The 12,172-nt window shown below is 46.2% G+C and overlaps 1 protein-coding gene across 8 annotated transcripts in view; it reads right to left on the reverse strand.

The window, feature by feature from the left end:
* The window catches only part of Akap7 (A-kinase anchoring protein 7), a 120,800-nt gene that overhangs the window by 19,461 nt on the left and 89,167 nt on the right, over nt 1-12,172 (reverse strand). The window contains exons 1-2 of one of the 8 annotated variants that reach the window (XM_021645686.2): nt 6,434-6,732; nt 3,830-3,898 (exon numbers count right to left, since the gene is read on the reverse strand). The exons of 6 other annotated variants lie outside the window; for them this stretch is intronic. In XM_021645686.2, coding sequence (XP_021501361.1) covers nt 3,830-3,898; nt 6,434-6,482 — 118 coding nt within the window. In that variant the 5' untranslated portion in view covers nt 6,483-6,732. Of the gene's footprint in view, nt 1-3,829; nt 3,899-6,433; nt 6,733-12,172 lie in introns of those variants that run through there. One more of the 8 variants, XM_021645687.2, reaches the window with a different exon arrangement.

Genomic DNA, 12,172 nt, shown 5'->3' on the forward strand with positions numbered 1-12,172 from the left:
AAGTGTGAATTGTTTTATGAAGAAGGTCTTAGACTTGGCTGATAACTGTGGCCTTTCCTCTGGCTCTCCTGTTGTCGGTGATGGCTTCATTCTTAGAAAGGCCCTTGTTGGATTTTAAGGAGACTGGGCTGACAGTATGTGAAGCACATATTTCTGCTGGGGCAGGAGGTAAGATATTGCAATAGATAGGACCTCTAGAACATGGGTACGGAATTCTCCACAAAAGTACATCGTGTTGAGCTAAAATTCTTAGTCCTAATTCCCCCTCTGGGGTAAGGAAAAAAATCAAACCCTCACTGTGCCAAACATAACTGCAATTAACATAGTCTTTAATTATTGTAGAGAGATCACATTTACCAAGTATATTAAAGAAGGGTGGCTAGCAGAAAGGCATGTTATAAATATTAGCTAAATCATGACAGGTAGATACTACATAAGATTGGGGTGCTAAGTATAGAAGTTAAACAGTAAATATCAGACCCAAAATTACAAACTGGGTCAGTCTGTCTCCAAACTCCTCCATGGACTACCACAAGACACTAAGCACTTGGGAGATTTTCTTTGACTCTGTTTACTATGGGTAAAATGGCCAGAATTAAGCAATCTACCGGAAATGGTTTATCCCATGTCTTCAGAGGATTCCACTAGACTTATGTGGGCAGCTGAAGTTCCTCTGGGGGTATCAGGTCACAGCTGGAAAACAGGCTACTTCAGAGACCCTCATTCCTTTCTGTCACGTGCCCAGGAAAGATGACTCAGGGCATGGCTCACAGCAGCCTAAGGCTGCCCAGAGGACTGGGTTAATCCTACAACCCAGGTACCCCCAAGGAAAATTACCCAGCATTGTTCAAGTGTCCAAACGTCCTGAGAACAACAATGGAAAGAAATACATTGACACCCCCCCCCAGCCTGTGAATGAAGGGATTTGGGGAGCTGAAACAAGAGTACTTACTGCTAGCCTTTGCTCTAATGTTTCCATACTCAAGTTTAAAAATGAACCCCAGGTACACATCAGTAAGCAACGGGAAGTCTGATCAGCACTGATGACGGCGAAAGGCTTTACGTTGTATGCGACTTCCGCCACCACTACAGTACCCAAAGGGATCTATGCACAGTTCGGTCGTGGGTTACACAATACACCAGTTTCTCTGCTTCCGAAAGGGCAATAAATACCGAGCACCCTGGGATCCAGGCTTTCTGCCAGCTTTAGCCCCAATACCCCAGAGGACTATAACTGAGAAATTCCCCACCTTGCTGGCTGCCAACCACTTCCCCTCGGAAACAGGGAAGTCGGGGAGCATATAGCTAGTAACTATGCTTCGTGAGCATTGTGAAAATGACCGTGGTACAGTACATGGTAGATGGTAGGCATTCATTAAGCCAAAGTGGAGGCCGGGAGGGGAAAGGAAAGGTAGTGGAGAAGGAAGAGAGGTTATCAAAAGTCATATATTTGTGATTTCTGTAGTCCTTTTAGCTCTAAGAGGCAAATGGGAGAGACAAATAAACGTTTAAAACCATAATACTTTTTAGAAAGATTTTCATATTTTGGCGTCAGTGTGCATGCATGTCACGTGTGTGTTTGTGCCCATATTGGTCAGAAGAGAGCTGGAGTTGCATGCAGTTGTGGGATTGGGTGCTAGGATTTGAACCCTGGTCCTCTAAAAAAAAAGCACTAAGTGCTTTCAACTGCTGAGCCATCCCTCCAGCCCCATAGGAGTCTTTGGTTGGTTGGTTGGTTGGTTAAAGAACTATTACCTTATTATTTGTGTGTCTGGGGGAGTGTTTTCATTGTTGTTGTTTATAGATTTATTTCTAATTGTATGTGAGAGTACTGGGTTTGTACACATGGGCACAGCACTGCGGGAGGCTAGAGTTGTTCGTTTCCCCAGGAGGTGAAGTGACAGGCACTTAGAAGCCGCCTGATGTGGGTTCAGGGAACCAAACTGAGGTCCTCAGTCAGAACAGTATGTGCTTGTATATGAACTCAGAGAGACTGAGGCCGCACGCACACGGCCTCCATGGGTCTGCACCAGATGGGGTTCTAGAACTGAGAGGAGAAGTGGACCCATGTTCCCACCCTTCCCCAAAAGCCAGCTCCAATTGATAACAACTTGCAAAGTAAAACTTGGTTTTCTCCAACAGAGTCTCAGTGGGGAAACAGACCTCTCTTAAGGGTAGGCCCCATACACAGAGGTAGATGGCCAACACAAAATAAAGCCAATGGCATTTTGGATCTTTGTCTCATAATGTATGTCAGGGCACTATTTTTTTAACCTTACAGGTCCTTGCATCTATATTACGGCTCCCACTTTTGTGCTTCTATAGGATTCCTGTGTGTTAGAACAAGTGGGTCTCTGCATCCACATGTGTTTCTCATGCTGTTTCTTTGTTTCTTTTTCGTCTGTTTCCCTTATCCAATTCCAAATAGTTTTGTTTGGTTTTGTTTTGTTTTATTATTGTTCTTTAGAAGCCTGTTTGTTTTCTAATGAGACAGAAAGGTGTGGATCTGCATGGGAAGGAAAGTGAAGAAGAACTGGATGGAGGAGGGGGAGGAGAAGCCATGACAGGAATAGATTGTATGAACAAAGTTCTACTTTCAACAAAAATAAAGTTAAAAAGAACAGTGTGTGCTCGTAAATGTTAAGCCATCTCTGCAGCCACGCCCCCATCCATAGTTGTTCTTCACATTAACCATCTCAAATTCTCCCACACTCAGAGCCTCACAGGAAATCAGTACTGTCCTCCTCAGTGACAAGCACTCACAACCTACTTCCTCTGGGGAAGACGTTTTTAGAGTCTGGTGCAGCTACAGGAGTATACAGAATGTCCCGACTGTGAAATCCATCTGAGGAGAGGGAGCAGACACATGAAACAAATCCGTGAAGCCGGGTGTGTGAGAGGCAGACCCCGGGTGAGCAGCCTCACAGAATCCCAACACTAGAAAGTAGCCGAGCTGTCAACGTATCACCTGGTCGGCTGGTGCACCTGCCCTTGTCAAATCCCCAGGCATGAGTGGTTTGACCATCCTCTGCTTGCGGTGAGAGACACTGCCTGCCTGGAGAGGTAGTCCATACCATCTGTGGCCTTTCCACTACACTATTTACACAAAAACAGGCAGACTACTTCAAAACAGGGAAATGTGTGCTGGGAAAAGAACAATGAAAATATGGGGTAATTAGTTACGGAGGTGTCTAATTGCCAAATTTCCTCTGAGGTTTCCTGAATGAGGGGCTAAGCGCTGCTCAGTATACCTATGCCATGACACCTCTGTTCACTGACATTCCTTCCAGATTACTAAAACCTAGGTAATCTGGGGGGGGGGGGGAATCCTAGAAAAAATTCAGAAAAACCTATATTAAAAAATAGCCATAGAATTTTTATTGCTACCACATCTGCAATAACTTTAGTGTTAAAAAAATATTTCTATATAGAATATAAGATCCAATTTTCTAAGAATCATCAACTAATTTTCAGTAACTTTTAGGTACTCTGGTCCGAAGTCTAAAAAAGTGTTCAGCCACTGGGATTCAAGTAAAAATGGCTTTGCTGCCTTCATTGGTTAAATGATACACAAACCAAGATGAGTTCTGCAAAGTTTCAGCATCCGCCCTCTTACCAAGAGTTCCAGGTACACGCAGTTACCTTTCAGCATGAACTTGGGCACTCGTACAACTGATTGATTAGAGGATCATTTCAACTGCTATTGACAGATTGTAATGGTAGCGATGATGAACCAATTAGAACAGCACCCCTTCCACCAGCCAGTACCACCACCAAAGCGCCAAGACAGGAGAAAGCGGCGGGGGAGGAGTTCCCCCTTGGTTCTTACCACTTAGCCCGCTGGGTCTATTCCTGTCGTATCTCTGTAGGACTGCAGAAGGTGCACTTTCCAACTCACCTGTGTTTTGAGAATGACACCCACAGATTTAAGCTTTCACCCACATCCCATTGGGTTCTCTCTAATTTGAGCCACCCTCTGGAGGAGCAGCCCAGGGCCGTGAGCCTTTATGACACAATTAAGAGACAGAGAGGAGCACAGGGACATCAGCACTCTTAGGCTCTGCTTCTAGTAGGTGCTCACAGAGCAGGTGACTTGGAGTAGACTAACAAGGCTACTAAGTATCAGGGAAAACAACAGGAAACTGTATCTGCATCTTTGGATGCGAGAGCAAAATGAAGTCTGGATCCTCTCAGTGTCTTTTGTAGATTATTTTTTCACATATTACCAACACAACTTATGGACTGGATATGTCCAGTCAGTGCTGATCATACTCTTTTTTTGAGACATATTAGGCAATGAAATCTCTACCACGTTTTAACACCCACCCGCAACTTGGTAAACCGTCTTATTAGGCATGCATTATCGACAGCGTAACCATGCCTGACACATTGTCTCTTTAGACCACTCTACAGCGAAGAAATGAAATGCAGCTTCAGAAGCTGGTCTACGATAGGAATGCCTGTGTGCATGGGATGTGTGATTGAGTGTGGGGAAATAATGACGTCAAGAAAAGACCAAGGACAGGAGAAAGAGTGGTGAGGAAGGGATGTGCAAGAGCAGGGGTCAGCTGGGGTGGGCATGGAGAGGGAGCAATGAGCAAATGTGTCGGTTCTGCACTTATGGGCTGGGTGTTTTCTTCAGACACAGTGTGCTATTCTCATTTTCCTTCAGGAGGGTTAGACTTTGAGAAAGAGAACCCAAAGAGCGTTATAGAGAACTTCCCACTGACCAATATTAGAAGCACTGTGTCTAAAAACACATGGCTTCATGCTTCAGCCACCCCAGGTGAAAGAGGCAAAGGACACACACGCCTCACTGCACAGAAACATGACTTCTAGCAGAGCCAGGAGGACTCCTCACAGATAGGAGCAAAAGCACATCCATGCAGGCAGGAGACCCACACAAAGAACAAGAGGCACAGAGTGGGGGGTAAGGCATGAACTCCTGTCCTGGCATCTGTCCACACCAAGGCTTTTCAGATAGGGATGGCCTCCAGATCTCCAGAACTATAGGTAAGTCATTTTTGACATACCCGGAAAGTGGCCAATTGCCAGGTGAGAGCTTACGCTCAGTGTCAGAAAGTGGCTGGTGATATAAAGTGAATAAATTGTGAAATAAATAAATAAATAAATATTTAAAATTAAACAGAAGAACAGAGGAAGAACATGTCTTAAGGGTAGAAATAGAAACTGGAGGCTTCAGGGAGACTTCCCACATTTTCTACTGTATCTCCTGAGCCTATGTCCTACCTTATAATAAATGTTGAATAAATGGTTGTTCAGTAAATATTTAAAAAAAGAAAGAAAGAAAGTGGCTGGTGTGTCTCGGGTTATAAGAGCAGGACTGTCATGCTGCACAGTGTCACTTTCATAAGTAAAATTCAGAGACATCTATTGGGTCCTGTTAGGAGCTGAATGCTCCAAAGTCTCTCAACATTTACTCCAAAGCCCTCCCCAAAAGATTTCCTAGGAAAATTGACTGGCCTCCCAAGTGAGTAATGGGCATAGAATATCCATTAACTACTTAAACCTGCCCCTGCTCAGCTTCCTGAGGAACGAACAGCAGGAAACACAAACCAGATGGGGATGTCTGAGTATCTAAGCTAGAGAGGAAATTCTGTGAACCTACTTAAGTGAGAGAATCACACACTGAAGTGACAGATATATGGCTACGAATTCAAAGGTATAGCTGCAAAGACTTCATTCGGAGGGGAGTAAAAATTCCCTATTTCAGGGTGAGGAGCATAAGACAGCTTGTTCACACAAATTCTGAAGCCAGCAGCCTACACAGGAGCTAAAACCTAAGTGAATGCATGCAAGTCCCGGCGGGTAGGGGGTGGGGGGTGGCTTTCGATGCATACACCGCCACTTGAACTCTTTGTGGGTCAGAAGCAGGTACAGAATCTGTCTGACATCTGCTAAAAAAAATATACCACATATAGAATATTTTTCAGCCAGATCTCGGTGAGAGGCAAAGCAGCATCACTCGTTTGGTGTGGCTTATGGTTACACCTGAACCGTCCGGCAAGAACAAAGCAGAGGGCATGGGAAAGTATCTGCAAACGTCCAGTCCCCGTCGTTTTTGGCACCAACAGGACCCCTGCATGCTATGACTGAGTGCTGCTCCCAAAGCTGGCTGACTTAGAATGTATGAACCGAATGCAGTGATTTAAAGAAACTCAAAACTAAACTCTGGGCTAGAGAGTGCCATGAGAGAGGGCTGTGAGGCTCTCAGCAGAAGACAGTGAGGAATGAGTTTCCAGGGTCACCCTCTCCCTGTACTTTCTCACCTGCACTAGATGCACAGTTGACAATCACCGCTCATTCCCCCCTCCTCCCCCCCCCCCCGCTGACTCCCAGGGGGGTGAGCCCAAAGCTAACCCTAAGGCAACCTCCTTATTACAGGCGAGCAGCAAGGCTTCCTTGTACTTACAGATTTTGCCCTCGTCTCTGGCGAAGGGGAAGCAGCAAAGCTGGCCCATGGTCCCGGTGTTCCTGACGGGCACCCCACCAGGAGGCTGCTGCGGCTATGGCTACAGCTCGGTCTGCCTGGCTGCCGCCTGCAACCAGAGCTCGGAGCGTGGAGAGCCAGCACAGAGCACAGCACCGCCGCCTGGCGAAAAGGCTCCTCCTCCTGGCCCTCCAGCTCCAGCGACCGCTCCCGGACGCACTGGCGAGGGAAGTGGCCATATGCTCGTCTAATTCTCCCAGCACCCCGGTGCCCCGGACTGAGATGAGGACCACATGTGGAAGCCAGGCTGTCAGCGTGTGTCTTTAAGAAGGTAAAGGAGAAGACCTGAGTCTTGATTCACATAAACCGATGCAGCAATTACACACGGAATGCAAACCAGAATTTTTTCTGTAAAGCCATCGTTTCTGTTTGCTATTTAAAGAGAAAGACCTTTCCTTTTTTTACCCAGGATACTTTCGGTTGTTGCCTTGTGTACAGAGACCCCAACACAGCAGAATGCTGTAAACCCCACTTGTTTCAAGTGCCATTAAATACCCAACAAACTATATAAACAAAGAGAAGGGGCGGGGGAGGCTGGAATCAACCGTTATCTGCACTTGACACCTATCTTTAAAGTTCCATATCTGCTTGTTGAAACACTCCCCTATTCTCCTGTGAAAGCATTAGTCAATAACTTAAGATGTGATACTGTAGCATCAAAAACATCTTAGGAGCCTAAAAAATAGCCACAGATCTAGAGGTACCGCTGAGAAGCAGATCAGGGATAAGGGCATCACTCTGAAAGAAGCCTCAAGGTGACTGCCGAATTCAAGGCTAGCAAAACTACTAATTTCAAAAGGCACGGTATCCTTTGAGATGTTTGAGGAAATAATGGTCCCTGTCGTTGCTTAAGAGCTGTGGTCTCATTCGGGGTGTGGCCACGTGTGTTGACTCTGCAGGGACGAAGGACTGCTTAGCACCAGGGTCCCCCCCAGAGCTTCTTCCTTCACTCCTGCTCGGCCTAGACCCAGCAAGTCACAGACATCAACCACTCTGCCAGGCGTTGCATGGAGAGGGGGACACAGTGAACACTTCCAGCGGCTCCGAACATAGCACACCTACCTTCACACCCACAGAAACCAGGAGAGTGGACCGTTCCGAAGAGTAAGTTCATCAGTCTTACCGATCCTAGGCATGGCGTCGAGAACAGAAGGCTGACCTGCAGTAGACTGTAACTGCCGCAGCCTTTTCACATAGAATTTTGGCAGTGCCAGTGACTGATCCTCGAGCCTGAGGGATGCTAGGCGAATGAAGCTCCACTGAGCTGCATCCCTAGGCTCCCCATGCCCCCCACCCCACCCCTTTTAAGGGAGAAACAGCCTGCCTAGTAGAGAGGTGGACCTTGAACTCACCCTGCAGCCCAGACAACTCTAAAACCTGTGATCCTCCTGCTGCAGCCACTCTAGTAGCGGAGCCTGGAGGTGTGAGCCTCTAGACTAGGCTAGAGTTTTGATGCTTAAGGGTTTCACACACATCTTGAGAATACTGTAGAGTGTATCACATGATGTGAGCAGTTTCTGTGGTTCATGGGGCGCATTAACATATACCTCAATGTCTCAAGATTAGAAATATTGTAAAGGTTTTTGTGTCTAGTTACAGAATGTCCTCTCTAGTCTCTATGGCCTCTGCTACTAAGAGTCTCTGCTTGAATACACCTCATATCCACCCAGGAGCCTACACTGACTTAGGCCTCGACTTTACCACAGAGAGGTCCCCGCCCTCAGTTTCTCTTTTCTCTACAGGCCTTCTGCCCTTTCAGTCTTCCTCTCTCAGGTCTCATCTCCACCCTCTTAACTCTCTGTGCCCCCTCTCCTATCTTGTTCCCTCTCTTCAGCCAGTACCTCTGTCTGTTAGATCTCCCCTTCTGAGTGAGATTTATGCATCCCAACCAGTGCCTGGCCCAGCGGAAGACACACCCTATCAGAGAGTGCCAACCCTTGACACTATGAAAAATACTCTGCTAAGCTTGCAGACAGAAGCCTGTCAGAATTGTTCTCTGAGAGGCTCCACCAAGCAGCACCTCAAAACAGATGCTGAGACTCACAGCTAAACACTGGTTGATATGCAGGGAATCTTGGGGACTAGTGGGAGGAAAGAGAAAAGGAGATGACAGGAGCTCCAAAGAAAAACAACAGAGCCAACTAACCAGGGCCCAGAGGGGTTTGCTGAGACTGAACCATCAATGAAGGACCATGAATGAGCTGGACCCAGGCCTCTACACAGATGTAGCCGATGGGCAGCTTAGGCTCCATGTGGGTCCTCTAGTAAGGGAAGTGGGACTGCATGGACTCACTTGCCAGCTTTTAGGTCACTTTCCCCTGGCTGAACTCCCTGGACAGACCACAGGGGAAGATAGGCAGGACGGGAAAAAAGGGGGGGGGGGGAGATGGTAGGGCTGGGAGGGGAGAAAAGAATGGGCTACAGGATGTAAAGTGAATAAAATAAATAAATGAGAAAAAAAGAAATACTAAAGGTCTATGTTGTGAAGGCAAACATCTGACTAACTGAAATTCCCAGGTCTCTACATAATTAAAACTAATATTTGAAACATTGCTTATCCTTAAGTAGATTTCCCTTTTTCAAAGCATTTTGAACAAAAATATACTTAGTATTTCTATATTTTAAGGGAATGCAGCATTTTTTAAGTCAAATTTCATTGTCAGAACCAGTTTGTTACGTCACAGCTTATCAGCCTATTTAAAGTATCCCGCTATTTCCTTTCAGATTCACCAATACATGAGGAAAAACTTTAAACTACAAAATAAGATGTCTGTGTGTAATTATGAAAATACTCTTAAAAGTAATCATATATATGAACCTCTTTTCATTTTCACTTGTTTATATTTTACATATGAGTGTTCTGCCTGGACACCTGTATGCAGGCCAGAAGAGGGCATCAGACCCCACGGGGGATGGTTGTGAGCCACCATGTGGTTGCTGGGAACTGAACTCAGGACCTTCTGGAAGAGCAGCCTTAACCTCTGAGCCAGCTCTCCAGCCCATATCAGGACCTCTTAGGACTAGTAAGCAATTGATGTGAGTTCTAGAGAGCTCTTCATGTTTCCTGACAAGCACTTTGTCAACTGAGTCATCTATCCAGACCTCATTTGACCTTTAGAGTCATAAAACTGTAAGTTGGAATCCAAGGTCTGTCCAGTGTTTACAACCATGAAAGATTAACCTGTCGGAATCTGAGTACCTTCCCCGGTAAATTCATTATTGAGTTCTAAAAGGTGGCCGTAAAGTCGAAAGTACTTGAGAATAAGGACTATGAGAACAGAATGTCTGCAGCTGCGCGCACCTCAGACATTTTAGCTCCAGCTAGCAATCCTGCCCACGCCTGCACTGCCCTGCCGCTGCGCCACATTGAACCGCTCTCCAAATAAAGGCCACTGACGCAAACACCGTCTCCAGTGGGGGACAGCCTTACCGCGAATGTCATCAACTCAACCTTTAAAAATGCCCAAAGTATCGAAAAATGTTTCCATAGCTAAGTACCACTATTCGTAAGGATATTCTGAAGAGGAGGCCGATAGCATCACAGACTTCTCCACAAACACCCAGAGTACGCCAAGCTGGTTGGCTATGGTGCACGGGCCTATGACCCTGCCGCTTCAGAGGCTGAAGCAGGAAGCTCTTAATTTAAAGCAAGCCCAGGTGACACAGGCGGACCCCATCTCAAACAAACAAAAAGCTAAGCTCACACAACAAAAGGTGACTCGACCACAGTGAAGCATACAGAAAGCGATGGAGAAATTTAAGGCAGGGGCTTAAAGTCTAACACTGGCCGCTGCTACCTCCATGTCAGGCACTGGCATCAACACTTGGGGGGATTTGTCACTCATCCATTCAATCCTTACAACAGCTCTGGGAGGCAAGGGCTAGCAGAAGCTCCAACTTAACCTCAAAAAGCAAGCTGGGGAAAAATCTCTGAGAGTTTGGAGTTTGGCATGGTATCAACCTGTCTGGCTCTTAGCCAAAATGTATGCACTTACAGGTATGTATGTAGATTTTAAAAGGTTAACCTTGTACTGAGGAGACGGGGGGGGGGGGGGCAACCTGGGCTACACAATGAGGACTGTCTTAAAAATAAAACTGAAAACCACTGACCTCAGTGAGGGGCGTGTCTGGCACATACAGCTGGCACAAACTCAAACCTTAGCCTTTCGTGCGTGCTTTTCCCGGGAGCCTGGCTGCAGGCAAATGATAGCGAGGGCACTAGATCTCTGCTGTACTGTTTTGGATTTTTTCTTTTAATGCTCAAAAATGGCAGGAATAACGCCAAACACGTGGGGGCTGGCAACTACTTTGTCTACGTGCCATCTGAAGTACTGGGTCCAGTTGTTACCTCTCCTAGAAAAAGATGACGCCTAACTGTGATGAAACTCTTCAGAGTGCTTTCGGGGAAAAGTCCTACTCGAAATGAAGAGAAAGTCTTTCTGTAAGATCCTGACCCTAAGGCCAGGGTTGTCAGTGAACCCCCCCACCCCCCCACCCCCGCAATCTCTGCACTCAGCACTGAGGCTGAAGGGCTACAAGTTCCAGGCCAGCCTGGGCTACCTGTTTCATAAAACCATAATTTGAATGGTTAATTTAATTAGTGTGACTATAAAGCTGAACAAATAATTATAGTTGTTATTATTATAAATATATATAAATAATTATACTTATTATATGTGAATTTAATAACGTGTGGACACATGTAAGAAAGAAGATAAAACATGCCTTTTATTCAAAATAGTGGTGAGAAGAACATTAAATCATAAAACATGAGATGAGGGGAGGCCTGCTCTATCGTCCCAAATTCCCGAACAGAGCCATCGGAAACACGCATGCCTTTAAAACAAGGGAGGCTGCAGGGAGATGCCGTGACTCAGCAGGTGGCACACATAAGGAAACTATCAGGAGAAAAATATGCTGTAGTTTCAATGGAAATGTAGCCAAGGGGCACGAGGGGCTGGGGGAGACCGTTCAGACAGTCCAGTGCTTGCCAAACAAACCTAAGGACCTGAGTTCGGATCCCCAGTGTGGCATGTGTCTGTAATCCCAGTGCCATGAGGCAGAGAAAAGGGTGTCCCTGGGACTCACTGCCATTCAGTCTGGCCAAACTGATAAGCTCTAGATTCAGTGGGAGACTGTGCATCCAAGAATGGGGATAACCCCCTCCCTTGACCTCTGGTCTACACACACGCACGCACACACGCACGCACACACTCACTATATTGCTGACGCACTAGCACATAGATGAACACATGCATACATATGAACATGTACACTTGTACATGAATGCCTAGTAACTCACTGAAACACAAATCATAACTATTAAGACCTGAAAAGACAAATTATTGGGCCTGAAGGCGAAGAGATAGGGGAGTCATATCCAATGCTGTATTTTATTTCCTTATGTCTGTTTGGAGACAGGGTCGCTAGGCAGGGCTGACCTCAACTAGTTATAGAACTAACCATGATTTGGCGATTTTGATCCTCCTGCTTCCATGGCCCACATGCAGGGACCATGGGCACGGGCCACCAGTCCTGGTTTATACAGTGCTGGGAAGAAACCCAAGGCTTTGCATGGTCTAGGAAAGCACTATACCAACTGAGCTACATCAAAGCCTGATTTGTCCGTGTTCATGTAAAACAAACAAACAAAAAACCCCA

The sequence above is a fragment of the Meriones unguiculatus genome, chromosome 20, assembly GCF_030254825.1.
Source record: "Meriones unguiculatus strain TT.TT164.6M chromosome 20, Bangor_MerUng_6.1, whole genome shotgun sequence".
Classification (NCBI taxonomy): Eukaryota; Metazoa; Chordata; class Mammalia; order Rodentia; family Muridae; genus Meriones; species Meriones unguiculatus.